The following is a 26319-nucleotide window of genomic DNA, read 5'->3' as shown; positions in this document are numbered from 1 at the left end:
GCGCGCACCGCGTGACCCTCCTTCCCATCCCTCCCTGCTACCCAAACCGCGCGCCGGGTCATTGTCCGCCCTCTACCCGCGCCACCCTCTGACGCACTTCCCTACACGCTACCCTCCCGCCCGGCGCACCCCCACCTCTGGGCGCGCTCTCCGCCGGCCCCCCATGTCCCCGGCCTCCCCGCCTGCCTCCCCCCTGCCCCTCGCCCGCCTCGGACCGGGCTCCCTGTGGGGCGGGGCTTCGCAGGCGGAAGTACCCGGGGCGCTCGCGGCGGGACCCGCCGGGACCATGGGAGCCCGGAGCAGAGCCGGAGGCGGCGGCGGAGGCGGTGGCTGTAGCCGCCGTGGCGGCAGCGGCTGCCCGGGCGGCGGCGGGGGCGGGCGGCCGGGAACGCTGTCCAGGTAGCCCCGGCGGAGCACGGAACCATGGGCCGGGCTGGCACCGGGGCCGGGGGCGCGGCGGCCGCAGTAGCGGGGCCGTTCCTGCTGCTGCTGCTCCTGCTCGCTCGGCCCCCGCCCGCCGGCGCGGGCGACAGCCGGAGGAGCGGTGAGCTACGGGGCAGGCGGGGAGCGCCATCTCAGAGGCGCGGGCGGGGTGGGGCCGGGATTGTGACTCACCTGGAGGTACCTGTGCGCTCGCCGGCGCTGCGCAGGGCCGAGCTTCCCACCCTGGCTGGGGCACCCCGCGTCCAAGCGGTCGCGGTGGAAAGGACGCTCAGCGAGCACCCTGAGTCCCCAGAGCCCGGCTGGGCCGACGAACCGCTCCGAACATGCCCTCCCGCCCTCCTCCTGGGGGTAGGCGCCCGGCACCGAGGTGCAGGGGACCAGAGGACTCAGCTTGGGACTCAGCTGGAGACCCGCTCGGGAAGGAACCAGGCAGTCGGCTTCCAGAGCCCACCTGGCCCGGGAGTGGGGCGGGGATGGGAGAAAGTTGCTCAGTTAGACCCCAGAGCAGGAGCTAAAGAGTGAAGAGCTCAGGTCCAGCCCGGACTCAGGGCGACTGCGACCCTAGTTACTTTCTCTGGAGGCCCTGCTGGACTCTGGGCGGCCCTGTCCAAGGAACACCGTGGGCCAGGGTAGGTCCGGAGAGTAGGTTGGGAACTTGTTGGGCGCCTGGCATTTCTGTCCCCGAGTGAGTTCACCCACACTGAGGCCCAAGGAGGTGGCTGGAGGGGGGTGCCATTCCCTCCGAGTTCTGCATGGGGCAGGATCTCCCCGGACCTATGGGATGATGAGTACCTGCCTCCTGCCCCAAGGCTGGATGGACCCAGATGGGAGCCGGTGGGGGCAGAGGCAGCTCCAGGGAGGCCAGTCTGAGAGTTCCAGCAGGTACACCAGAGGTAAGAAACCTGCTAGAGGACTCCCAAGCCCACCAAGCCCAGCCCCTATTCCCAGCATACAACATGGCCAGGGCCTCTCTGCTTAGGGCCCCAACTTTCTGGGTCCTGGCTCCTCCCCTGCCTTCTCTGAAATCTTGCTCCTTTGAGCTCCTGTTTCTTCTGAGGTTGTGTCTTCTGGTGCTGAGCTTGGTACAGCTTGAAATGAAAGGTTTCCCAGAGGACTGAGCCCCTCAGCCCCTTCCGCCTCTGCCTGCCCAGGTGCCATGTTTCTGGGGTCTGTGGTTGGGAGATTTTCCCAGCAGACTGCCCTGGTTTGGGGCACCCCTCACTCTGCATCCCAGGAACGGCTTAAGACTTTCTTCCTTGCTCCCTCCAGCCCTCAACCTGTGTCCTTGGAGGCCAGTGTAGGTGGGGCAGGATGGTCCCCCTCATCTTCCCTGGGGTCAGAGTTGTGACCTCCACATTCAGTAACTGCTTGGCATGCTCACCAAGATAACTGTGGGCATCTCGGCTGGAAAGCCAGGGGAGGCCATGTTATACACTGGGAATGGGGGCTAGGCTTAGGAGTCCTGGAGCCCATCTCTGGTGTACCAGCTAGAGCTCTCAGCTGAGCACCAGGTATACTCTGAGGCTGGTCAGGCTAGGAGGCCACAGTATTCCAAGCTGAAGTGGCCTGAGGCCTTGTTCCTGAAGCTCCTGTCCCCTCCACCTGGGGGATGGAAGGCAGCCAAGTTTCAGCCCCCCAGAGGTCCTGGGGTCTAGGGTGGAGGAGGTCTGCCCCAACCACAGCACTTTAGGTTCTAGCTGTGCCATCATGTCATCACGGGGGCAGCAGTGGCCTCAGGAGTGCCCAGGTGCCCGGCCTGATGTGTGGGACCCTGGTGGGCAGGGCCTGTGGCTTTGGCGGCCCCCCTGGTGGGCTCCTTGAGCTGGCACTGGCTGTTGTTGTCTTTTCTCCAGTTCCTCCACTGGGGGGAGGGAGTGGTCATGAGGCTGGCAAGAGAACTGGCTGTCATCTGGCTCCCTCACGTGCTCCCCTGGAGGGTCCTGAGCCTGCAGCTCCCCTGTGGACAGAAGGAGGCTACCTGGCAGCCATGGGCCGGGGGCACCCAGCTTAAAGGAGAGCCGTCGCACCCTGCTGCGTCCACAGTACTTCTTCCTGCTTCTGCCCTAAGCTCTTTAGCCTTGAAGGGAGGCGCGCTGGAGGGAGGTGCCGTTCACCTCAGGTGGCCCAGAGAGGGGAGGGCACGGCCCAAGGTCACTTGGGCATGAGGCATAGAGCCAGATCCTAGGCCTGACTGGCTACCGCCTCCCCCCACCCCACCCCACCCCCACCGAGTACAGAGAGTGCCCAGGAAGTGCCTGTTCTGGGGGGGGAGTTCCTGGAGCCCATTGCCCAGGGCAGATGAAAGGAGGGACAGGACTCACCATGACCATGCCACATTCTTTAACATGAGCCAGGGGCTGGCATGCAGGGAGGGAGCAGGGCTTGGGGCGGACTGGGAGCCAGGGTCTCTGAGGTTACCCCTGCTTTTAAGGGGTGGGTGCTGGGAGGGCTGCAGGTGGTTGTTCTGGAAGTTGTGACATGGGTATGAGATGAAGGGAGAGGGAGATGAGCACCTGGAGCAAGAGGCAGAGAGAGCTGAGATGTTCTGAGTCTGAGGCTGTGAAGGGGGCCATGTGGGCCAACAAGGTACGCTGCTCCCCAGGTGGAGCATTGCTTTTGGATCTGCAGACTTTGCGCAGGGATGGGGGGCTTGAGGGGACACTTAACATCTTGGGCTTCTGCCAGCCAGAGACAGTGCCAGGGGCCAGAGGGCTGCAGAGATCTTGCCAACGTCATCTTCGCCTTCGGGCTGATGCAGCACATGTCCCTGCAGATGTGTGGCTCGTGTCTGAGCTCTTCTCACAGACCCCGCAGCAGCTCTCCTTCTACAGCTGGTACGGCAGCGCCAGGCTCTTCCGCTTCCGGGTGCCTCCAGCCACTGTCTTGCTGCGCTGGCTGCTGCAAGTGTCCCGGGGCAGTGGCCCCTTGTGCTCAGATGTGGAGATCACTGTGTATGCACCTCTCTGCCCTGCCTGTGCCCCAACAGCCAGCCCACACCCCAGGCTGGCCAGGTTGCACCCTGACACCTTGCTGTCCCACCCTAGACACTTCCGCTATGGCGCTCCTCCAGTCATCAATCCCCTGAACACCAGCTTCCCTGACAACACCTCAGTGCCACCCTCCTTCCAAGTGCGAATGCTGCTGAGTGCGATGCTACAGAGCAACGCCTCTGTCAACGTCTCCCATCCAGCATCTGGGGACTGGTTTGTGGCTGCCCACCTGCCCCCCTCTCCCGAGAAGATCCAGGTGAAGGTGAGGGACCATTTCCCCTGCTCTGGCTGCCGAATGGGCAACCAGCCCTCCTGCCTCTCAACCTGACTCTCTGTCCAGGGCTTCGTCCCCTCCTGTGCCTACATCTTCCAGCCAGACATGCTGGTCCTGCGGGCAGCTGAAATCTCTGTGCTGGAGCCTGACATGCCCCTACCACAGACCCTCTTTCTTTCACGCTCCAGCTACCTCAAGTGAGCCAGGGGCTGGGGAGGCAGGTGTGGGGATGTTTGAACCCTTGCAGATGGGGGAGAGGGTGGCACCGCCTTGGCCAGTAATCTCTCTGGGAGTGAGAGTGGGCAGACGTCTGGCCCCTGACATCGCCCTGCCTGTTTACCCTCCACCCCCTGGGGGGAGCTCCAGAGCCACCCATCCTCCTGCAGGGTCTTCGTCCCTGAGTTCACACAAGAGCTGCTGCTTGAGCTGCAGGACTGTGCTTCCAACGGGAGCCAGGCCTGCCCTGTGCGCCTGGCCGTGGGCTCGGTCACCTTGCCTAGTGATTTCCGGAGAGTGCTCAGCTGCACTGGCCACCCCTTGCCCTGCCGCCTGCTGCTGCACTCCCCACCCTGGGACCGGTGGCTGCAGGTGACAGCTGAGAGCCTGGTGGGGCCGCACGTCATGGTGGCCTTCAATGCCGTGGCCACCCTCACAGGTGGGCTGCATGGGTGGCGGGCAGGCAGGGGTGGTTCTCCCTGGCTGCATCTTTAGCTGACCCTGTCCTCTGGCAGCCTGCAGGCCGTGGACTGTGAGCACCCAGCACCACCTACAGGGCAGCCCCAACCAGAGCCATAATGTCTCCAATGGCCCCCAGGACCCCAACCATAGTGGCGGAGCAAGTGACTCCTGCTGCCTCATGAGCTACCCTGTGCTGCGGGAAGACATGGATGTGGTGTCTGTGCGCTTCCGGCCTCTGGACAGGGTCTCTGTGGTTGTGTGGCCCGACGTGCCCTCTGTGCTGCAGCTGTACCTTAACACGGGCATGGACAGCGGAGGCTCCCTCACCATCTCACTGCGGGCTAACAAGGTACCCCTACTCCCCAGGGCTGGTCTGTGGATGACTTGGGCCCACAGGGGCTCTGGCTGGGGTAATGTTGCCTCAAGCTGATTTTATCCACAGAGACAGGGTTCTGGCAACCAGGTGACACCAGCCAGGTGTTGGGCCAGATGGGGGTCTGCTGGAGGGACGGGCTACACCTGAGGAGTTGGGGCAGTGGGGTGGGCTGAAATCTGAGAGGCAGGCTCCAGGCAGGTATCCCAGGCAGACACTAGTGGCCTCAGGTGGACGTCAGCGCTGCCTTTCTGGGTCGCTCTGGGCCTGGGCCAACTCTGACCACCTTCCTCCAGACCATGGTCAAGAACAGCACTTTGGTGGTGGCCTGCGTGAATGCCGCCTCCCCTTTCCTCAGCTTTAATACTTCGCACAACTGTACCACAGGTGTGTGGGCTGGTGGGCGGCAAGTGGTTCCAGGCCAACTACTCTGGCCTGCTCCGCCGACCAGGCCTTCCTCCCCCAGCCTTCTTCCAGGGCCACCCGCTGACCCTGAGCGCCACATCCCGGCAGGCCAACCTCATAGTCCCCTTCCCAGAGACAGAAAACTGGTACCTATCCCTGCAGCTCATGTGTCCCAAGAACCCCAAGTGAGTGAACCTGGGGCCTGGGGGGGAGTACTGCCACGTCACTGGGGCTGGCCACCTGCCTGCCCTTTGGTCATTCCTGAAGCAGCCCCAGGACCAGCATGGAGCCCTGGAGGGATTCCTGGGCCTCGGGGGGAGAGGGGAGGCAGAGCTTACGGCTCCGGGCTGTCAGACCAGGGATGGGCGTGGGGCTTTTTTCTGGGTTCGGGGGTCCATGGGTCTGCAGGAGCACTGACAGGTAGCCGCCTGCCTTCCTGTGTGTCCCCCCACAGGGAGTGTGAGCAGGACAAGGTACATGTAGAGATGACCCTGTACCTGGTGCCCTGTGTGAACGACTGTGGACCCTATGGCCAGTGCCTTCTGCTCCGCAGACACGGCTACCTGTATGCAGGCTGCAGCTGCAAAGCTGGTAAGGGCTAGCTGAAGGCATGGGGGGTAGGCGTCCTCCCAGCCCCCCACCTCTGCTCACGGCCACTGGCACAGGCACAGTGTGGCACCCCAGGAGGAGAGCAGCCTGCCTCCTGGCCTTCCCTGCAGGGGCCTGGGTGGGGGCTGAGCCTCACCGTACTGCTCTGTGTCCACAGGGTGGCGCGGCTGGAGCTGCACGGACAACAGCACGGCCCAGACAGCGACGCAGCAGACAGTGGCTGCACTGTTGCTCACCCTCAGTAACCTGGTATTCTTGGCCCCCATTACCGTCTCTGTCCAACGTGCCTTCCTGGTGGAGGCCTTTGCCTACACCTACACCATGTTCTTCTCCACGGTAGGCCCCGCAGGGACCCTGGGGCGGGTGTACAGGCGGGCGGGCAGCAGGGCCAGGCACTCACTGTCCCCACCAGTTCTACCATGCCTGCGACCAGCCGGGGGAAGCTGTGCTGTGCATCCTCAACTATGACACGCTGCAGTACTGCGATTTCCTGGGCTCTGTGGTGTCCATCTGGGTCACCATCCTGTGCATGGCGCGACTAAAACCTGTCCTGAAATATGTGAGTGCCCCTTCCAATATCTGGGATCCAGGGGAGCAGAGACAGGATTGAGGGAGCAAGTGAAGGGAGAGCATCTTGTGTGCCCTTAGAAAACCATGTCTTCCCAGCACCCTTATAGGAGCAGGGCCAGCTGTTCAGCGGATGCTAGGAAGGAAGGTGGTGGGCAGGGCTAGCCAGGTGCCCAGCACACCTCTCCTGGGGCCTGGCCCTCTACCCAAGGCCAGAGTTCCCCCAAGAGCCTCTGACCACACTCCTAGTCCCTGGTGTAGGAGTCTTTGTGGCTTTTCTGCTGTGGCTGGGACTGGCCAATGGGGACACCCGCCCTGGTGCCCAGAAGCTACTGTCCTCAGCACCACCCCCTCAGCTCTGAGAACCAGGAACTGCCACCCAGGGCCTGCTCCGAGGGGTGCCTCAGGAAATCCCCGGCTTGGAAGAATCCCAGGGTGCACTGGGCTGAGTGTCTGGGGCCATAAACTTGCAGAAAGGGGAGAACTGCTGGCTATGGCCAGAGGCCTGTGTGTGATGAGATATGTGACTCATCAGCTCTTTATATAGCTCAAAGGTGATTGAGTTAAGACACACCCTACACTGATACGTCTCATTAACATAAGAAAGAAAATCCTATTTCCAAATGGGATTACATCCATATATGTAGGGCTTTAGGATTTGCAACACATTTTTTTTTCTTTTTATTTATTGTGCTTTAAGTGCAAGTTTACAAATCAAGTCAGTCTCTCATACAAAAACTTACATACACCTTGCTATGTACTCTGAGCTGCTGTCCCCCTAATGAGACAGCACACTCCTCTCCACCCTATATTCCCTGTGTCCATTCAACCTGTCCCCCGCTGCCTTCTCATCTCGCCTCCAGACAAAAGTTGACCGCATAGTCTCATGTGTCTACTTGAGCCAAGAAGCTCACTCCTCACCGATATTATTTTCTGTCTTAGAGTCTAGTCCAGTCCTTATCTGATGAGTTGGCTTCGGGAATGGTTCCAGCATAGGGCTAACAAAGGATCTGGGGACTGTGAACTCCAGGGTCCCTCTAGTCTCAGTCAGACCATTAAGTCTGGTCTTTTTACAAGAATTTGAGGTCTGCATCCCACTGTTCTCCTGATCCATCAGGGATTCTCTGTTGTGTTCCCTGTCAGGGCAGTCATCGGTGCTAGCCAGGCACCATCTAGTTCTTCTGGTCTCAGTCTGATGTAGTCTCTGGCTTATGTGGCCCTTTGTATCTCTTGGGCTCATCTTTACCTTATGTCTTTGGTGTTCTTCATTCTTCTTTGCTCCATGTGGGTTGAGGCCAATTGATGCATCTTAGATGGCCGCTTGCTAGCATTTAAGATGCCAGATGCCACTTGCCAAAGTGGGATGCAGAGCGTTTTCTTAATACATTTTGTTATCCCAATTGACCTAGATGTCCCCTGAAACCATGGTCCCCAAACCCCGGTCCCTGCTTCCCTGGCCTTCGAAGTGTTCGATTGTATTCGGGAAACTTCTTTGGTTTTGGTTTAGTCCAGTTGTTCTGACCTCTTCTGTATTATGTGTTGTCTTTCCCTTCACCCAAAATAGGTCTTGTCTACTATTTAATTAGTAAATGCCCCTCTCCCTCCCTCCCTACCCTCGTAACCATCAAAGAATATTTTCTTCTGTGTTTAATCTTTTTTTTGAGTTCTTGTAATAGTGGTCTCATACAATATTTGTCCTTTTGCAACTGACTAATTTCACTCAGCATAATGCCTTCCAGATTCCTCCATGTTATGCTTCACGGATTCATCATTGTTCTCAATCGTTGCGTAGTATTCCGTTATGTGAACATACCATTATTTATCCCGTTATCTGTTGATGGGCACCTTGGTTGCTTCCAACTTTTTGCTATTATAAACAGTGCTGCAATGAACATGGGTGTGCATATATGTGTTCTTGTGAAGGCACTTATTTCTCTAGGATATATTCCAAGGAGTGGAATTGCTGGCTTATATCGTAGTTCTATTTCTAGCTTTTTAAGGAAGCGCCAAATCAGTTTCCAAAGTGGTTGTAGCATTTTACATTCCCACCAGCAGTGTATAAGTGTTCCAGTCTCGCCACAATCTCACCAACATTTATTATTTTGTACAACACATATTTTTGAGGGACACAGTTAAGTCTATAACATTCTATCCGTTTTCCCCCCAAAATTCATGTCCTCCCCACGTACAGAACACACTGACCCTATCATATCTCAAAAGTCTTAACTCCAAGTCCCAGATCTCATCTTCTGAATCATCTAATCAAGTATGGTTGAGACTCTGGGCATATTCCGTTCTGGGGCAAAATTCCTTTCCACTTCTGGACCTGTAAAATCCAGAATACAAGTTATCTGCTTGCAAAGTACAATGGTGAAACAGGCACAGGGTAAACATTTTCATTACAAATGGGAGAAACTGGAGGGAAAGAAAGGGTAACATGCACCAAGCAAGTCCAAAACCCAGTAGAAAAAATTTCCTTCTGTCCGAAGGTTTGAAAATAATCCTCTTCTCTGGAACCATCTGGTTGGAGGCCTCTAGGCCCTGGGCATGAGCCCTGCCCTCCGGGCCCACTGCGACAGCAACTCTGCTCCCTCAGCTTCGAGTGGCCCCATCCTCTTAGTATATCTGTCTGAGTGGCAACCCAGACTGTTGACTCTGGTAAACTCCGTTCTCTTGCCCCTTTGGCAAGGCTGCCCTGCCCTCCCAGCTTTGGGCAAGGCCTCATCCTTTTGGCCCTCCTGAAAGACATCCCCATGCTCTGAAACCGAGTAGGTAGAGATCTGACTCTGAAGCCTAGCTGGTGGTTTTGCCAAACTTTGAAACAAAGGCAGCTGTTTAGTCCTATAAAATAGAAGCAGCCCTGCCCACTATGGTTCCTCTAGTAGTTCTACTGACATTGAACTGTTTCTGGGATGGTGCCTTCCTTTTCTTGGAGAACAACAGATGCTTGGAACCAAGTCAGTCCACTGGCCTGTTTCTGGCCTGTAGAATTACAGGAGGCAGCCAGCTCCCTTCATTTTGTACAGTCTCTGTCCGTTTCAGACTAAGCTGATGGGATTTTTACATGGGTGGTTGAATAGATGCATCAGCCACAGGCTTAATCTCTTGAACAAAAGATTGAGTCCCCATGTCCTTGGTGAGATTTCTGGAACACATGTCCTTAGTTTGTACAACACAGCTTTCCAAATTTTTATGTTTGAGTTTTATCTTTAATAGTTAGCTTTAAGTACATCTCTTTCCTCTCAAATTTTACTGTAAGCAGCAAGGAGAAACCACGCAGCTCCTTTAAGAGCTTGCTTAGAAATTTTCTCCCAAATATCCAAGTTTATCACTTACAAATTCTGCTTTCCACCAACATTTGAGCATAATTTAGATAAGTTCTTTGACACTGCAAAAAAGCATCACCTTCCCTCCAATGTCCGATTTACATGTTCATCATGTCTTTTTAAAGTCTCATCAGAAGTACATTTTAACGTCCACATTTCTAGCAACATTCTGTTTGTGACAATAGAAGCTCTCATCACAACTCACAATTCTTTTTGAGCCCTCATCAGAATCATCCTTAATGTCCATAATTCTATCAACAGGCTCTTCAAGGCAACCTAGGGCCTTACTGTGAAGCACATCAAAATTCCTCCAGATTCTACCCATTAACCAATCACATTTTAGGTGTCTGCTAGAGCAGCATCCCACTCTCTGTTCCCAATGCTGTCTTAGTTTCTCTGGCGTTCCTTGGCAGTCTTCACGTGGCATGTATCTTCTCATTTGTGCTTCTTTCTTTGTGCCTGATCTGTTCTTTTTATGTCTCAAATGTGATTGGTTTAAAACATGCCCTATACTGATAGGTCTCATTAATGTAACAAAGGAAGTCCTATTCCAAATGGGATTACATCAACATGTATAGGGGTTTAGGATTTATAACACATATTTTTTGGGGGGGCACAATTCTCCCCAGGGAACAGCTGGAGACTGAGGCCTCCCTGCTTGGAGTCCCTGGAAGCCCAGGGATACAGAGCCTGGGGGATGGGGGTACCAGCTGTAGCTGTTCTGTGTGTGCTACAGTGGGTGGATGAAATTGGGGAGTACCACCTTCCAGTTCCCCCCAAGGCACCCTGCCTGGCCCACAAATCTTGGTGCTTCAAGCATACCTATTTACCTGCAGACAGGTGGTCAGTGGGGACACTGGGGCCCAGCAGTATGGGAGCTGGAGGCGGGAGCGGCTTCCCTCCTGGCCAGCAAAGCAGCGATAAGGGGCAATGGTGGAAGCTAGCAGTATCACCAGCGTGCCCAGGCACCCTGCTCCCACCAACTCCTGTGACCTATGGCCAATCTCTGTACACAGGTCCTGTTTCTCTTGGGCACACTGGTCATCGCTATGTCACTGCAGCTGGACCGCAGGGGTGCCTGGAACATGATGGGGCCCTGCCTCTTTGCCCTTGTGGTCATGGTTTCCATGTGGGTAAGGAGCCAGGGCAGACAGGCCTTCCTATTGCACCCTCCCACCAATGGACAGAGCCCAGCCCAGCTAAGAGCTTCCAGCAGACACCCATTCCAAGAGGAGAGAATGTGGCCCCTTGCTGTGATCGCCAGCTCCCTGCCTGGGCCCAAGTCCTCTGCCCTGCCAAGTGCTGGCTGTGGCCATACCAGGACTCTTTGGGCCTGAGGCCTGAACCCCAGGACCAGCGGCCTCCACGCCCTGGGTCCCCCTCCCAGGCCACCCTCATTATTCCAATTCCTGGACCCAGGTGGGCCCCTGTGCCCACTGCCCCCACTGCCCTGCCCACCCCAACCCCACCACACCCGTTTGTCCTAGGTGTACCGCTGTGGGCGCCGATGCCACTGCTACCCCACCTCATGGCAGCGCTGGGCCTTCTACCTGCTGCCTGGCATCTCCATGGCCACTGTGGCCGTGGCCATCTACACCTTCATGATGACCAGTGACAACTACTACTACACCCACAGCCTCTGGCATGTGCTGGTGGCCGGGAGTGTGGCCTTCCTGCTGCCGCCATGCGAAGAACACACGGAGCCCTGGGCCTGTGTGCAGAGGCTCCCTTGCCATTACCAGATCTGCAGGAATGACCGAGAGGAGCTGTACGCTGTGACGTGATGGCAGGCGGGTGGGTGGGCAGGACAGGGAGAGAGACCCTGTCCAGACTGATTTACAAACGAATAAAAGTGCCCTGAGCAGCCTCCTGGCTCTGTCCTCCAGAGAGAGGGCCATCACCCTCCCAGCACAGTGGGGCTCCCTGGGCACTGTCAACTCAGTCCCCCTGCCATCTGACAGGTCAGTGGCAGCTAGGGCTGAAGCTGGCAGGACCAAGTATAGGCTGTCCAGGCCTCTTGGGAGGGTAGTTTGATTGGAGACATGGAGAAAGTCTTCCCATTGCCCTGTCCCTGTGAGGGTGTGCTCTGATCTTGGGGCAGGGAGGCCAGAGCCCCACTTCTCATGGGCGGAGTGGGTTACACCTGAGTGCCAGCAGCCCTGGTGGGCACCCCTCTGCTGCCATCACCATGGGTAGAGGTGCCATGGTTACCGAAGCTGATGGGCACAGGGGATGCAGGGCCAGCCCACTATGGGGTAACTCTCCCATGTGGGCCCAGAGGGGAGCCCTGGGAGGGTGATGTGTGCTGCCCAGGGGGCGTAGTCCCACAGGGCAAACCTGGCTCCCTGGGGAGTATCCGGTTGTAGGGCCTGGGAGCCCAAACAGTGGCTGTCCCTTGCACTGGGCCATGCTTGGAGAAGGGCTTCCTGGTCCCCAGGCCTTTTTTGATGCTCTGTCCTGGGAAGCAGGGGAAAGGGGCTGTTGGTTGGGGACACTGCCCAGCCCTTCCCTGAGGCCACAGTGTAGGGGGCAACCCTCCAGAGGTTGGTTGCCAAGCCTAGGTAGGCCAGGCAGTGTCCGGTGGAGAACACAGCCTACCCCTGGGGATACTCCTTCTGTCCAGGGTGTGTCTCCCGGCCTCCCTCAACCCCAGTTACCGCACACTTGGCTATTGAAGCATCTTCCAGGCTTCTAAAAGGGAACCCTGTATATTGGTGTATAGAATTGGTGTATATTGGGGATAGAATTTTTTCTGAATTAAGACATTTTTATGTAGCTTTTATTTTGCAATGACTGGTGAATTTTATATATTCTGCAATGATTTCCAAGTCAAACGAGGTCTGACGTTGTCTGCTGAACGAGGGAAGGACAAATAAGCTCGGCCGGAAGTCCTTGATCCGCCTGTCTGCGCCGCCGTTCGCGGAAAACGCGACGCCTCACTTTGCTGACGGTGCCTTGGGCAGACGCTGTCTCCGCAGGGTGTTTTCCCTGGTCCCTAAAGAGGAGGAAGGGGCGGGACGAGGGATAGATGGATAGGCTCTGCCGCCAGTCAGTGGCGGGCTGCCGTGCGCGGCTTCCGGTTCCGGCGGCGCACAGGGTGGTGTGCGAGCGCGAGCAGCTGTTGGGGTCTGTGGCTGGACATAGGGGTCGGTTTGGCAGGCCGAGGTAGGGCCCGAGGGTCGGGGCCGGGGGCCAGGTTCGGGTGGGCATCGGAGTCCAGGCCGAAGGTTGGAGTTAGGGTTGGGAGTGAGGATGGGATGGGGGTGAGGAAGGGGTCGAGGGTGAAGATGGTGTCGGCGGCGAGGACCGGTCCGGCCGGGTCCAGGCCAGGCTGCCGGTGACGGCAGCCCTCGGTCCCGCCAGCCTCGCCGCGATGCCCTTGCACAAGTTTCCCGTCCACCTCTGGAAGCAGCTCCGGGTGCGTGAAGGCATCTACTCGCGCCTGCCCCAGCACTACTTGCGCTCCCTGGAAGAAGCGCCCACCCCCACTCCCGTCCACTACAGGCCCCATGGGGCCAAGTTCAAGATCAACCCCAAGAACGGGCAGCGGGAGCGCGTGGAGGACGTGCCCATTCCCCTTTACCATCCCCCCGAGTCCCAGCTGGGGCTGTGGGGAGGCGAGGGCTGGATCATGGGCCACAGATATGTCAGTAGCCATAAGGTGGGTGAGCTGTAATGGGCGCAGGCAGACTTCAGGGGGCTGCCGGGCCTCTGTCGCCTTCTTTCTGTGCTGGGTTCCAGAGAAAGCCTCAGAGCAAGGGGAACAGTGACTGGCCCTGGTGTGGACACACAAGCTCTGCTGTAAGGACACTTGCAAGTGAAGTCACAGATCTGGCAGATGGTACCCTGATACAGAAAGGATGATCACAGGAAAGTGAGCCAGGCAGAGGGCAGCACTGCAGAGACCCTGAGGTGGCTGGCAGGGAGTGTAAGGAAGGAGGCCCCCTGCCATCTTGACTCGCCATAGCTTTCTCAGTCCTCACAACACACAAGAAGCTGGGCTGCTTCCTCCTCTCCAGGCTTAACTGAGTGACTGCCCTGGGGTCAGGCAGCTTGCAAAGGACAGAGCCACACCATCCTGCCCTTGGTGGGACCCTGGAGGGGCTGTGGAGTCTCTTGGGTGGGTATCTCCCTTTGCCACACCAGCTACCTGGGGCAACAGCAGACTGAGAGAAACCCACTTAAGAGGCAGCCGGTTCCAAGGTGGGGTCGGGCTGCACCAGGCTAGGGGCCAGGACGTCTGGCTCACCCAAGGCAGTGGGGAAGGAAGGGTGAGGGGCTGAGCAGAGGCCCTGCTCGCTCGGACCTTTGGGAGGGGCAGCTGCACTCAGGGGTCTCTGCCAACCCTCAGCGCTCTAAGAGAGTGAAGAAGGTCTGGAAGCCGCAGCTGTTCCAGCGTGAGCTATACAGTGAGATCCTGGACAAGAAGTTCTCTGTGACTGTGACCATGAGGACGTTAGATCTCATCGACAAGGCCTATGGGTTTGACTTCTACATCCTCAAGGCAGGCTGGGGGCATGGGGAGTCAAGGCTGGGGGTGTCAGTGCAGCACGCTCACTGGGGCACGCTGGGATGGTTGGAGGGTCACTGGGGGAGCCTCTGCTCTGGGAGCAGTGGTGGGAGGCAGGGGCCCTGCAGTTGTGCCTGGCCCCATCCCCAGCCTCCCCCAGACCCCAAAGGAGGACCTGTGCTCCAAATTCGGGATGGACCTGAAGCGCGGAATGCTGCTGCGCCTTGCCAGGTCGGACCCACAGCTGCACCCAGATGACCCAGAGCGGAGGGCGGCCATCTATGAAAGGTACAAGGTGAGGCTTTGCCCATATTCTCTGGCCCCTCGCAGTCCCTGCGGGCAGTGGACAGATCCTCACTGCACCCTCCTCTCTCTGCTGCCCAGGAGTTCACAATCCCTGAGACCGAGGCAGAATGGGTTGGTCTGACACTCGATGAAGCTGTGGAGAAGCAGAGGCTCCTGGAGGAGAAGGTGTGATCATGGAAGGGGACTGCGGGGACCACCAGCCTGGGTGCTGCTGGTGTGCTCCCCCTCTCCAGCCTTGACTAGCTGGCTTCGCAGGGCTCACGAACAGAGAGATTCTTGGTGGGGGAGCTGAATTCTTAGTGCCAGGGCTTTTGTTGCGTTAACAACCACGCCCCCGCCACGACCCCCCGAGTCTTCCCTGAGGGGCATGCGGGGCCAGGGATGTGACTCTTGCATCCCCAAGAAGGTCTTGTCTCATGCGCAGGGCTCTGTTCCTGGGGTCCCCTTGAAGCTCAGCCAGTGCAGATGGACTTCCACCTCCTAGCCTGGGCTGCTCTAGGCCCCCAAAGGAGCACTGAGCATTTGAGATTCTTCTCAGTCCTGGGCCAGGACAGGCACAGCAAGGCCTCTGGGTGCTACCTGAGGTCCCTGAGTAGGCCAGAGCTCCAGGGCCCTGAGGCCTGCCTCACATGATCCCCTCCCCTCACAGGATCCAGTCCCTCTGTTCAAGGTCTACATGGCCAAGCTGGTGGAGCAGCTTCAGCAGCAGGCACTGTCTGAGTCTATAGTGTTGCAGAAGAAGGCCATCGGGAAATGATGGGGCACTGTGGAGAGCCTGGGGGACGGCAGAGCCACCGTGGGCAGTGAGCGATGCTGGCCTGTGCATTGCATTTGCAGTGTCGCTTCGGGTGGGGTGGTCTCTGGGGGCCGAGGAGTCTCTTATTGCAGAATCTTGGGAGCCCAAGCACTGGGCCTTCTTACTGCCTCTTGGTTCCTCCCGTCCCTGGTGAGGCCCAGCCCCTCTCTTCAGTATCGGAGGCCCTGCCGTGGGTCCGCCATACCCCAGGGCGCGCACCTGTGCTTGTGGAGCAAGAACAATAAAGTCTGAACGGAGCAGATAGGGACTCTGTGGGCTAGTCCTTTGCCTGGCTGAGGGGCGGGAATGGATGGACGGGGCAGGGGCACAGTCCACTCCAACTGCCCCTCCACAGTGGGACCTGCCCTTCGGGGAAACCCCAGCCCATCCCAGGCTCCACTGCAGGACCAAGACTGGTTTGGTGTGTTTCACCTTCCTCTGGAAGAGGGCCTGGGTGGTTGAAGGTGCTGTTCCCCATGGCACATTGTTGCCTGAACGTTCCGGAACATTCTCCCAGCTCTAGGAGTGAGTGGGTTGAGTCATCAGCAGCTTGCCCTTGGGAGCCGAGCACGCCCCACTGGAGCCTGGCCCCAGGAGCTCCATCTGGAGCCAAGGAGGTCCTGCTAGTGGCACAGGTGTGATGTGATTGTGGAGTCAGGAATTTCTGTGATCCCCACAGAAGGTTATGCCAGGGTGGGGCCTACCTGGATCTGTGACCTTACCCCAGGCCAGATGGCAGGTAAGGAGGGGGTGTTGGGTGAGACATTAGATACCCTGAGGTCCTTCTTGCCCTAAGATTTGGGGAGTGCCCCAACCCTTGCTTGGCAGTTGTGAGCACTGAGGTCCCATTGAGGCCTTAGGGGAAATGTACCCCCAAAGCTGCCCTTTCCTCCAGGACCCTCTAAAATGCCCCACCCTCTGCTGTGTGGGGTCGTGTCACTGGCAAAGCCTTGCCCACGGTAGTAGTAGCCCCTGCCCCCTGAGCCCAAGCCACTGACCTGTCCCTGACCACTCTGGGCATCTTGGGCTCTGTGTCCTGCCACTCTGCAGTTGGGGCTTTCCCCACACGCAAGTGGCTCATGCAATTGCCCTGCTCTGTGAAAAGCCCTTAGTTTTTTTTTTTTTTTTTTCGTTAAAAGTAAAAAGCAAAGAGTTTTATTGAGGGTAATACAATTCTCGAATTGGGGAAACACAGCAGAGAGGAATCTACTAAGTGCTCCAACATTCTGTGGGAGAGGTGAGCCTTTTATATAGTAAAACGAGGAAGGTAAACTCTGAATAGTAAAATTGGGTGGGGGGGGAGGTATTGAGAGACCATCAACAATATAATCTCTTTTAACATCAGCAAACCGGCGAGGGGCCAGAGACCCCCAACATCATGTTGGTGTTGTTCGGTGATGTTGAGTCCGTTCCAACTCATAGCAACCCTATGTACAACAGAACAAAACACTGCCCATCCTGTGCCATCCTCATAATCGTTGCTATGCTTGAGTCCATTGTTGCTGTCACTGTGTCAATCCATCTTGTTAAGGGTCTTCCTCTCTTTCACTGACCCTCTACTTTACCAAGCATGATGTCCTCCTCCAGGGACTGGTACCTCCTGATAACATGTCCAAAGTATGTGAGATGAAGCCTCACCGTCCTTGCTCCTAAGGAGCGTTCTGGCTGTACTTCCTCCAAGACAGATTTGTTCATTCTTCTGGCAGTCCATGGAACATTCAATATTCTTCACCAATGCTATAATTCAAAGGCATCAATTCTTCTTGGATCTTCCTTATTCATTGTCCAGCTTTCACATGCATATGAGGTGGTTGAAAATAGCATGGCTTTTTTTTTTTCTTTAGGTCAGGCACACCTTAGTCCTCAAACTACATGTTGCATTGGGCAAATCTGCTGCAAAAGACCTCTTCAAAGTGTTAAAAAGCAAAGGTGTCACTTTGAGGTCCAACATCATAATCTCAGTCATCATCAGCAAACCCTTCCTGGAACAATCACATGTCCTATTTTGTGTGGCTGGCTCAGTGTTAATGTCCCATGTGATGTCTGGGTGGTCAAAAGAAGCAGTAGCCCACCCAGGGACCTCTTCATGATGGACAGGAATGGGGCAATCCTGAGGATGGTGACTTTGGTGCTCTTAATTTTGTTTTGCTGCAAGCAGACTGTGGCCATCCCACCCCTGCCCTGGCTCGGGGGTCTGGTATCAACATTGCCCCCAAACCCTCAGCTCCAGCTGGGCTGGGGTTTCCTGGATGGGCCTACCCTCTTGGCCTCTGCACCATGGGTCCTGTGGGTAGCCCTGACCCCTTCCTGCCTTTGGGCTGCCGCTCTTCACCCTTGGGTTCTCAGTCACCATCTGCTTGCTCCTGCCTTTTACCACCCAGCCAAGGCCCTAGGCAGAGCTGGTCCCTGTGTTAGTTTCTTGGGGTCTTAGGGGGCTAGGGTGTTGCCATGGGGCTCATGGCAGCAGACCTAGGCCTGGGTCTTTGTCAGCAACAGCAAGCCGGGCTGCAGTTTCCAAGTCTTGCCTTGCACTGACTCTTGGAGCTCCAATTCTGCGCCCTGGGCCTGGGGGTCGTCTTGGACTGTGGGCTGGCTGCTGGTGTTGCCCAGGGGAGGGGCTCCGTGTGGTTCAGCAGGTCATGCATGTACACCATGGCCCCTCACCAGTAACCTGAGCTTTCTCTACCCTCCTGGTGGGGCTTCTGTGAGGATGCTCCAAGATAGCCATGGAGATTGCCGCCCCGGTGGTCAGCCCTTGAATCCCTGGAACCGTGATCACTTTTCTAGTAGGATTATCATCAAACTCTCACAAAAGTCCTTGACTCAGTGAATCATAGACTCAGCTCCCCCCACAAAATCAACCCAGGTTCAGGGACAGGTTCCTGGTGGGCTGGTGTTCCTGCTGTTTCACCCTACAGGAGGCAGGTATATGTGTGTTGGGGGGTTGCGGGGCATGGACATGCTCAGACATGCGTATACCAAAAAACCCAGTGGGACATGCATATACTCATTCAAATATACCTACACTCAGACACGCACACATACGTGCAGACACATGCTCAGACATGCACATACACATTCAACATGCTTACACACCACCTGGACACGTGCACACACACTCAGAAGTACACAAATACATGTTCAGACATACACTCAGAAACACCCACTCATACAAGGAACCAGGAAGAGAGCCATGGGAGCTGGTTGGGGAAATGCTGCTGCCTGTGCACCTGCCCTCCACATGCGCCCCTACCTTGCCCAGGCCTGGCCGACTAAGCCACCCTACTCTCCCTACATTTGTTCCCACCACCTCTCAGTCTCTTTGCTGCTGCCTTTCTGCCTTTTTGAAGGCTTCTGGCCTCCCACCTCCTGGATCTTCAAGCCCACCTGTTTCCCAGAACTCCAAGGCCCCCCAGCCCCTGGACCACCTAGTGCCCCTCGCTAAGGCCCTGCAGTCTCTCAGGTCCCTGGGGAGGCATTTGTACTGGCCAAGGTCAAACCTGCAGAGGCTACCTGCCCTGAGCAAGCGGGCCACAGCCATGTCCTTGTCTTTGCACTAGCTGGGGCCTTGGGAGCCCAGCACTCCCTCCCAACCACTATCCTCCCTGTGTCCCAGCCATTGGCTGAGCCATGTGTGTTTTCATGACAACGCTCAGCCTCAAAGGGATGGTGACTGTGCTGTGGACAAAGGTGAACCGTGCTTCAGCTGTCCAGAGGCAACAGTGCTAGCAGGGGTCCCCAGAGAGGGGGGAGTAGGGCCCTCAGTACCAACGCACCTGATGATACCACGATGATCCAAGGTCCTGCTGTGTCCCAGAGTCCCAGAGAGGGTAGAAAGACCTTCCCCATCACCCTGTCTGGCAGAAGGGACAACTGAGGCCATGAGGAGGGGTTTGTATGGCTACACTGCAGGGAAAGCTGTTTGAGAAGCTGGCTTGTGGTGCCCAGTCCAGGTCTCTGCCCTGACCCCTAACTTTGACCCCTACCTGCCTCCCCGGCCCTGCTCAAGTGGGCAGTAGTGGCAAAGTGGTGGAAGGAGAGATAGAAGAGGGTCCTGTTTCATCACCAGGCAACTTCACCCTTGCCTGGGGCCCCATCAGGGAGCTGGGAGCCCAGGGAGCCCCATGCACATACCACCCTGCACCTGCCCGGCCACCTGGTGGTCTCCACCTTCATGTCCACCATCATTGCTGCAACTGTGGTCAGTCTCCACTACTGCCTGCCCATAGTGCAGACCTGGAAGCTCCAGAGGTGGGCTTAGTTGGGTGACATCCCCAGGCCTGGACTCCCTCGACTCTTCCAACACGGGCCAGCCATCCCAAGCTGCAGCCAGGTCCAGAGAGCACGTGGCTGGTGTCAGCCCCACATGCTGCCTCTCCTCCCAATACCCCGGAATGGGTCTGCAGTACCAGGCTCTTCAGCCATGCCAAGCTGACCTGGGCCTACCCTTAGCCCACACCCTGACCCTGGACAAGGCCTGCCTCCTGGTGACTTCAACACAGCTGGTTGGCTCCTCAAGGCTGGGAACTCAGCTGTCTGGCCCTGCTGTGGCCTGTGACAAGGTGGCCCAGGGTTGCGTGAAGAGGTCTAGAGCTGAGCATTAAGGGCCAGTTAAGCAGTTGTGTCCTATGGCTCAAAGCTAGCTCCCCTACCCCGTCTGAGCCGGAAAGTGTGACCCTGTGGGCCTGCATCCATGCCTCCTCTGTGGTGGGCTTCTCAGCATCTGCTCCCTTGCCCCCTGACCTGCTCCGTGCTGTGGCTTACACCTGCTCCCTCACAGCCCTGCAGCTGGCAGGTGTGGCTGGGCCCAGCCAAGAAGTGGGACACAGCCTTTATGGGAGCCTAGGCCAAGGGGTGCTGAAGGGCACTTGGACAGATGGGGGGCTCCAGGGATGCTCCACGTCCCACATCACTGTCCAGGGAGTGAAGACTCCACGCCTTGCTGAGAAGCCCATGTCTCGTGGCTGCAGGTGGTTCACAGTGCACGACAGAAAGGAGCAGGGCTACAGTCATGGGATGCAGCTGGTCATCACAGGGCACCGAGGCCTGCCAGGGTGAGAAGTTGAGGTTGGGGGCAGGGCCATACCAGAGACTCAGAGGAGTCTCAAGGGGGAGTGTAAGCATGTCTGTCATAGGTGATGGCTAGTGGGGACACGGCAGAGGGGTCTTTTGAGGTCTGAGGTGGGTCCAGTGCTTGGTTCTGTCCACCTGGGGTGTTCTCCTTGCCCTTCCTCCCACTACCTTACTCCAGCCTGGGCCTGGCCTCAGCCCCTGGGGCAAGCCTGACCTGAAGTCCTTTTCTCAGCAGGGGGTGCAGAGGAGTTGGAGGCTGCTTTTCCTCCTCTACCCTGGGTATTCAGGCAGGGCATGGACTGGCCTCCCAGGAGGGCCAGGGGCCCCCATATGAGCCATGGACAGAAATGTGCACACACATTCAGTAGCTGGTGTGGGGGCCACCACCTCCAAACCACGCCACTTGCCTCTCTGAGGGGACCCTGGCCTGGACCCACCAGCAGTGCCACCTGCTCCCTCAATAGTCAAGAGTGGCTCGGGGGTGGCGTTGTCTAAAAGGGCTGGTTGTCATGGCTACCATAGGGTTCTGAGGCGTGTCTTCTGGTCCCTGCCTCAGCCAATCCGTGTGGAAGCCAGAGCTGCAACCTGGAGTCACACTTCTTCCTTCAGCCACGCAGTGGCCACGAGCCAGCCCGCTTCCTGGATTGGCTGTGAGTGCCCCTCCCACCGGCCGGGCCCATCATGGAGGACAGCGAGAGGACTGGGCGTGAGCGGGCATGTGAAGTCAGGCAGGTGAGGTAAGGTGGCAGCAGGCAGATGGACAGATAGACAGATGGACAGGTGGATGGGCCGACAGGTGGATGTGCCCCCACCACCCATTGTTCTTGTGGCCACGGCCCTGCCCTTGGCCACCCAGCCCTCTGCACCCACCCCACCTGCACCTCCACCCTGGACCCTTGCCCTGAGTGTCCCCAGGAAGGATTGTGGGAAGAGAGACAAACCCAGCGGCACGAATCTCATCGCGCCATGGCCCCCAAAGTTGTCCTCATAGCCGTTTCATGTCAAATTTCACAAGGAGAAGGCATCAAAGACCCCCGACCAGCACCTGGCCCTCTTCTGGCCACCAGTCCTGGATAAGGCGACAAGCCGTTGTAGACTCATTTTGGTTTAAAGAGTGGTTTTTCGAGAAGAAAAAAAAAAAAGACAGGCAAAAAAGAAAAACAAAACCGTCCACCTGTGTCAGGGAGCAGCCCGTCCAAGATGGATTGGAAGCACCAAACCTACTCTGAACCTCAGAGGCCAGCCCTGCTGGGAGTGGAGGGGCACCGTAGAACTTGTAAATGGACCCTGCTGGAGATCAAAGACGGGGCACATTTGTGTGTGTGTGCACGTTGTGTGTGGGAGTGTGCCATGGGTCGTGGTGCCTGGCGCATCCCTGCCTACTGTGTCCACCCTCCGTGTTACTTTCCTCCTTGCTGCTGTGTGTGACATGTGTAGACGAGTCTGGCAGGGCTGAGCAGAGGGACAGGGATGCCAGGGTCACACACCCACAGCTGGTGTCTGTTCTAAGGGCTCTCTGCAAGGCGGTCCTGCCCGGGCCTGGTCCTACCATCTGGGCCTCCACCTTCTCCCAGCGTCCAGACCCTTCCCCAAGTTCTGCCAGGATGTGCCTGGGCACGGGGACAAGGGTAGCTGCTCACGGTCAACCTCACTGCTGTCCTGCCAGATGGTCCAGCAAGCGTTTTCTGGAGTTCAAAGCCTCTGTCGATGTAATTGTTAGATTATTAGGTGAACTCCAAAAGGCAAATCTTTTAATCCACTGTGGCTAATCCAGTGTACTTTTGTTTGCCCCGACAGATTCCACAACAACAAAGGGGCCGGGGGGACCCCGTGTAAGTCATCACATGCCCAGAGTTTGGCTGTGGTGGCCACAGGCTCCTAGGCAGCCGAGAGAGACTTAGAGGGACAGTGAGGGAGGGTAAGCATGGGAAGGAGCACAGGTGGGCACAGGTCCACCTGGAGGCAAGGTCCCTCCTCACCTCCCTGCAGGCTGTCCCTCTGCAGCCAGCTCTCAGGGAGGGCCTGGGAGCACCCTGGGATGTACAGGTTTAGGGGGGCAAAACCAAGGGAGTCAGAGAGAAGGAGAACTGATAGCCAAAGACTGGGCAGTGACAGCCCCCCACACACCTGCAGAGGCCTGCAGGACAGAGGCCACCTGGACTGGGAAGGGGGAACAACAAGGACAAAGGCATAGAGATGGGAGTCAGCCAGGTAGGGGTCTGAGTGGCAGGAGAGCAGGTGTACCTGAGAGAAGGGAAGTAGCCTGAAGCTGCTGGGGTGGGAGACCCCTGGGGCACATGGCTGCTCCAACCTCTACCACTTTCCCTGGGGCGGCAGTCCTGGCAAGACCCTCTCTGCTGGCATCTGAGGCACTTGACCAGAGGCCTGGGTGGCAGAGCCACACTTCCCCTTCCAGGAGTCCCGCAGGTCTCAGAGGCCAGCGGGGCTGGGCCAGGACCCATCCTTTGCTGAGGAGGATGCTCTGGCTCAAAGAGGTCCCTCCTGCTCATGTCCCTGAGGCCCCCACATTGGGCTGATCCCCCACTTCTGCCCAGGTCTCCTATGCCCAGTGGCAGGCAGGGACTGCCCCAAGACCTTGAATCTTTGTTCCTGCTTCCTGGCCCTGCCCGGCTTCACCTTCTCCAGGCATCAGCTCTGCCCAGCTCCAGAACCCTCAGAAACATTCCTGGGGCCAGAAGCCTACAGGAAGTCATGGCAAGATGGTGCCCCTGCTGTGTCTCTTGGCTGGGAGCAACAGGACTCCCTTAAGACACCAGGGTCAGACCTGAGGTGGGGTGGGGTGTAGAGGGCACCTGGTGAGGCCTGTGAGCTGCTGAGCCCTGACTGAACCCCTACTTGGCCAAGCCCCCCAACTCTTGGCCGGGCCCCTACCTGGGCAGGCCCTCACCTGGCTGAATGAGCCCCAGATAATTTGCTGAGCCCCCAACTTGGCTATCCTCCACCTGGCCTCCAGCTGGCACTGCTTTTCTCTTGGTTTTGGGCCTGACCCTGGATTCCTGGAGTCCAGCAGAAATGTCGTTTGTGTTGGGTGTGCTGGCTGGGCTGTCCATGCAGGGGAAATGGGTTGGAGTGACTGAGAGGCTTGGCTTCCCCCAGAAATGAGTGCTGCCTGGCAGGCAGACCTGGCCAGGTGTGACCCATGAGGGTGCAGGTGTGGGACCTTTGGGCTCCTGTCCTGGACTCAATCACAGTGACCACAGTGGCATCGTTGCTGGCAATGGCCATGTGTGTTGCTCCCAGCCCTTCCTTAGTGGCCTCCTTGTAAAAGGGGGTAAGGTGAGGTGAGATACTCCCTGAATGCGGCTGGTGCCAGGTCATGGGAACAGAAACCACCTCAGCTGCAGGGTAACGTCAGGCGGCGGGTCACACACAAAACTGTCACCGGCCAGCAGGGGCTGGAGTGGGGATTTGTGAGATTTTGGGGACTAGGATCCCCGGGGAGTTGTCTGCCTGAAGTGCTATAGGCTCTGGGGTTGGCAGGAGAATGGGATCAGCCTTGACAGTGATCCAAACACCAGCCAGGAGGACTGACCTGCCCATCAGGCATGAAGGGCAAGACAAGCTGAGCACAGGAGAAAAAGGTGCAGGAGCAGGTATTGGTGCAGTTCAGGGCCAACGTGGGCTTGGCAACCACAGCAGATGCATCTCTCAGGAAGGTCACCTGCCACTCCTGCAGGCACTTTCTCCCTGGTCACAGGCCCGGAGCCCACAGCCCAGCCCAACGCCCCACTCGTCCTGCCCTGCAGGGTCCCACCTTTGCCGCACCTCCCTGTATGGTTAATTGACACCATCAACCATTGACAGAAAGATGCCACTCCTTGCGTTTCCATCTGATCAATGCTCCGGGGTGGCCTTTTTTTTTTTTTTTCATCTTTTGGCCTTTATATATACATTTTCTATTTTCACAGAAACAGGGAGACTGTGTGTGTGGTTTAAAAAAAAATCATTTATTGAGATAAAATATGTATATTATAAAATTTACCATTTTAACCATATTTAAAGTGTACAATTCAGTGGCATTAGTTACATTCACAGTGTTGTGCAACCATCGCCTCTATTTGCAGACATTCTCATTACCCCAAAAGGAAGCCCTGTACTCATTAGCAGGCACTCCCCATTCCCCCTCCCCCTAGCCCCTGGCAACCACTAACCTCTTTCTGTTTCTATGGGTTTGCCTATTTTGGATGTTTCATATAAATGGAGTCATGTAATACGTGGCCTTTGTGATTGGCTTTTGTTTAACCTCATGTTTTCCAGGTTCATCCACATCGTAGCATGTGTCAGGGTCCATTTCTTTTTATAGCTGCATAATATTCCATACTTTGTCTATGCATTCATCTGTTGGTGGACAGTTGGGCTGTTTGTGCGCAGTTTTGTAGGTTTTCTCCTTGATGTTATATATCATGAGCACTTATCTGCAGTGGGTAGGGGCATAACAGATGACACTCCTCCCTCCCCCTCTGCTGAGCTTAGAATTGATGGAAAAAAAGAGGCTCAGGGACAGAGAGATGGAGTCCAGAGGCTTGTGGCCAGGGCTGTGCCTCCAATGGGAAGCCAATTCCCCACTCTGTTAACTGGATGGCCCAGGCCTCTGTCTTCCTTCAGGGCACCCCCTGTGGCACACACACACCTGTGACTCCAGCATATGCGGGGGTGGAGAGACCAGAGGGGCCTATGGAGAACCCACTCCCCTCCGTGGAAACCAAGGGGCACGGGCAGTACGGTTCCCTTAGACCGGCCATTGACTGTGGCCATCCGTCTATGCAGCTGCCCTTCTCCTGGATGCTGGGCCGCACCCAGTTCCCAGAATTGTCCATCTTGCATGACGGACTCCACACCAATCTTGGTCGCCCCAATGCCTCCCCCAGGTCACTTTTCTAAGTGTTCATCCACAGTTGATGGGGTGGACACCTTCAGGGCTTCGAGGTGTCCTTTATTTCAGAGTACCCCTTTTCCACCCAAGTTAGAAAACAGGTCATTTCTGCTCCTACATTTTTCACTTAGTCCTTGGTGAGCCTGAACAAGGCCATTTGTAGTTGATCAAATCTCCGTTAAAGCCTCTGGTGTCAAACTGCTCTCAGTGAAGGGGTGTTTATCTTTGAAAGGACCTTTGTTCTGAATGGAGAGCACTCTGTCCCCACACCTCTGGCCTGGTCTCAGCTCAGGGTGGCTGGCCCAGGGCCCCTGCCCAGGTCACCCTGCTTAGTCGAGAACACCTTCCTCTGCCTCTCTCTCCACAGCCTTCCTCACCATCTCTCTGGTCTGGCCCCTGGTGGGGGCATCTTCTGAGCTCACCCCCTCTGGCCAATGCTAGGTAGTCTGCTCTCCCCACCCTCATGACCATCATCCTCTTAGCAGGGGCCGCTGCCTCCCCCAAGGCTTTCTGACCCCCTTCTTGTCCCTGCAGGCTGGAGGCCCCCAGGAGTGGGAGGCCCAAGGGCCCTGTTCTGGTCCCAGGGCCTGGGGAAACCCTCTGCCCTGGGCCAGGAGGAAGATGGGCATGGACACAGCCCCCAGAGCCTGGCCTGGCCATTGTGGCAGCTCTGCAGATCGAAGGCAAGCTCTGGGGCCCTTGTCTGGGAGTGGACAGGGCCAGTGTCTGGGATGGCCTGCTGTCTGTCCAGCCCACCCAGGGCTGCCTCCCACCATGAGACTCTGCTACAGCATGAAAGCAGCCACTCTGTCTCCTCCAAGGTTCTGAGGCTGCACCAGGCAGGGGATGGTGCACAAGGGTCTCCTGTGCCCAGCACTCTGAGCCTGTGTCTGTCCAGTGTTGGCTCAGCAGTACAGCCCCTGCCCTTACTGCCCTGAGGCATGACGATGGCCCCAGAAGGTGGCCTGGGCCCTTGATGGGCTGGGAACCCTTCCCTAGTGCCCCTCCTTCCATACCACTCACCCCAGGCAAGCATCACAGGGGGCAACTGGGCAGGAGGTTGACTAGGGGCTC

At 57.2% G+C, this 26319-nt stretch overlaps 2 protein-coding genes across 3 annotated transcripts; both read left to right on the top strand.

Moving 5' to 3' along the window:
• The first annotated feature begins 389 nt into the window (after positions 1-389).
• PGAP6 (post-GPI attachment to proteins 6) lies at positions 390-12448 on the top strand. 2 transcript variants are annotated; one of them, XM_023557589.2, is made up of 13 exons: positions 390-544; positions 3218-3395; positions 3489-3696; positions 3775-3905; positions 4095-4363; positions 4440-4735; positions 5056-5146; positions 5226-5349; positions 5619-5755; positions 5931-6109; positions 6186-6332; positions 10683-10799; positions 11154-12448. In XM_023557589.2, the coding sequence occupies exons 1-13, from the start codon at positions 424-426 to the stop codon at positions 11448-11450; spliced, it is 2295 nt and encodes a 764-aa protein (XP_023413357.1). In that variant the 5' UTR covers positions 390-423; the 3' UTR covers positions 11451-12448. The 2 variants fall into 2 exon arrangements, with proteins under 2 accessions (XP_023413357.1, XP_023413355.1); XM_023557587.2 differs by lacking the exon at positions 390-544 and having other exon boundaries at positions 609-3395.
• Positions 12449-12712: 264 nt separating this feature from the next.
• On the top strand, positions 12713-15540 carry MRPL28 (mitochondrial ribosomal protein L28). Its single transcript, XM_003417799.4, has 6 exons — positions 12713-12831; positions 13030-13327; positions 14018-14170; positions 14337-14471; positions 14561-14647; positions 15132-15540. Exons 2-6 carry the CDS (start codon positions 13040-13042, stop codon positions 15237-15239), a joined length of 771 nt encoding a protein of 256 aa, XP_003417847.1. The 5' UTR covers positions 12713-12831; positions 13030-13039; the 3' UTR covers positions 15240-15540.
• Positions 15541-26319: the final 10779 nt, after the last annotated feature.

The sequence above is a fragment of the Loxodonta africana genome, chromosome 12 (assembly GCF_030014295.1).
Source record: "Loxodonta africana isolate mLoxAfr1 chromosome 12, mLoxAfr1.hap2, whole genome shotgun sequence".
NCBI lineage: Eukaryota > Metazoa > Chordata > Mammalia > Proboscidea > Elephantidae > Loxodonta > Loxodonta africana.
Note: the sequence above shows the minus strand (reverse complement) of the source record. Positions and strands in the feature narration are given on the sequence as shown.

What these genes read in the sequence shown, in the direction of transcription:
- MRPL28 (XM_003417799.4), top strand. Translation starts at nt 13,040, where the DNA reads ATGCCCTTGCACAAGTTTCCCGTCCACCTCTGGAAGCAGCTCCGGGTG. An exon ending in CCATCTATGAAAGGTACAAG is followed by an intron (nt 14,472 to 14,560) that starts GTGAGGCTTTGC and finishes TCTGCTGCCCAG; the next exon opens with GAGTTCACAATCCCTGAGAC. An exon ending in AGAGGCTCCTGGAGGAGAAG is followed by an intron (nt 14,648 to 15,131) that starts GTGTGATCATGG and finishes CTCCCCTCACAG; the next exon opens with GATCCAGTCCCTCTGTTCAA.
- PGAP6 (XM_023557587.2), top strand. Translation starts at nt 2,950, where the DNA reads ATGAGCACCTGGAGCAAGAGGCAGAGAGAGCTGAGATGTTCTGAGTCT. An exon ending in TCAGATGTGGAGATCACTGT is followed by an intron (nt 3,396 to 3,488) that starts GTATGCACCTCT and finishes GTCCCACCCTAG; the next exon opens with ACACTTCCGCTATGGCGCTC. An exon ending in TGGTCATGGTTTCCATGTGG is followed by an intron (nt 10,800 to 11,153) that starts GTAAGGAGCCAG and finishes CGTTTGTCCTAG; the next exon opens with GTGTACCGCTGTGGGCGCCG.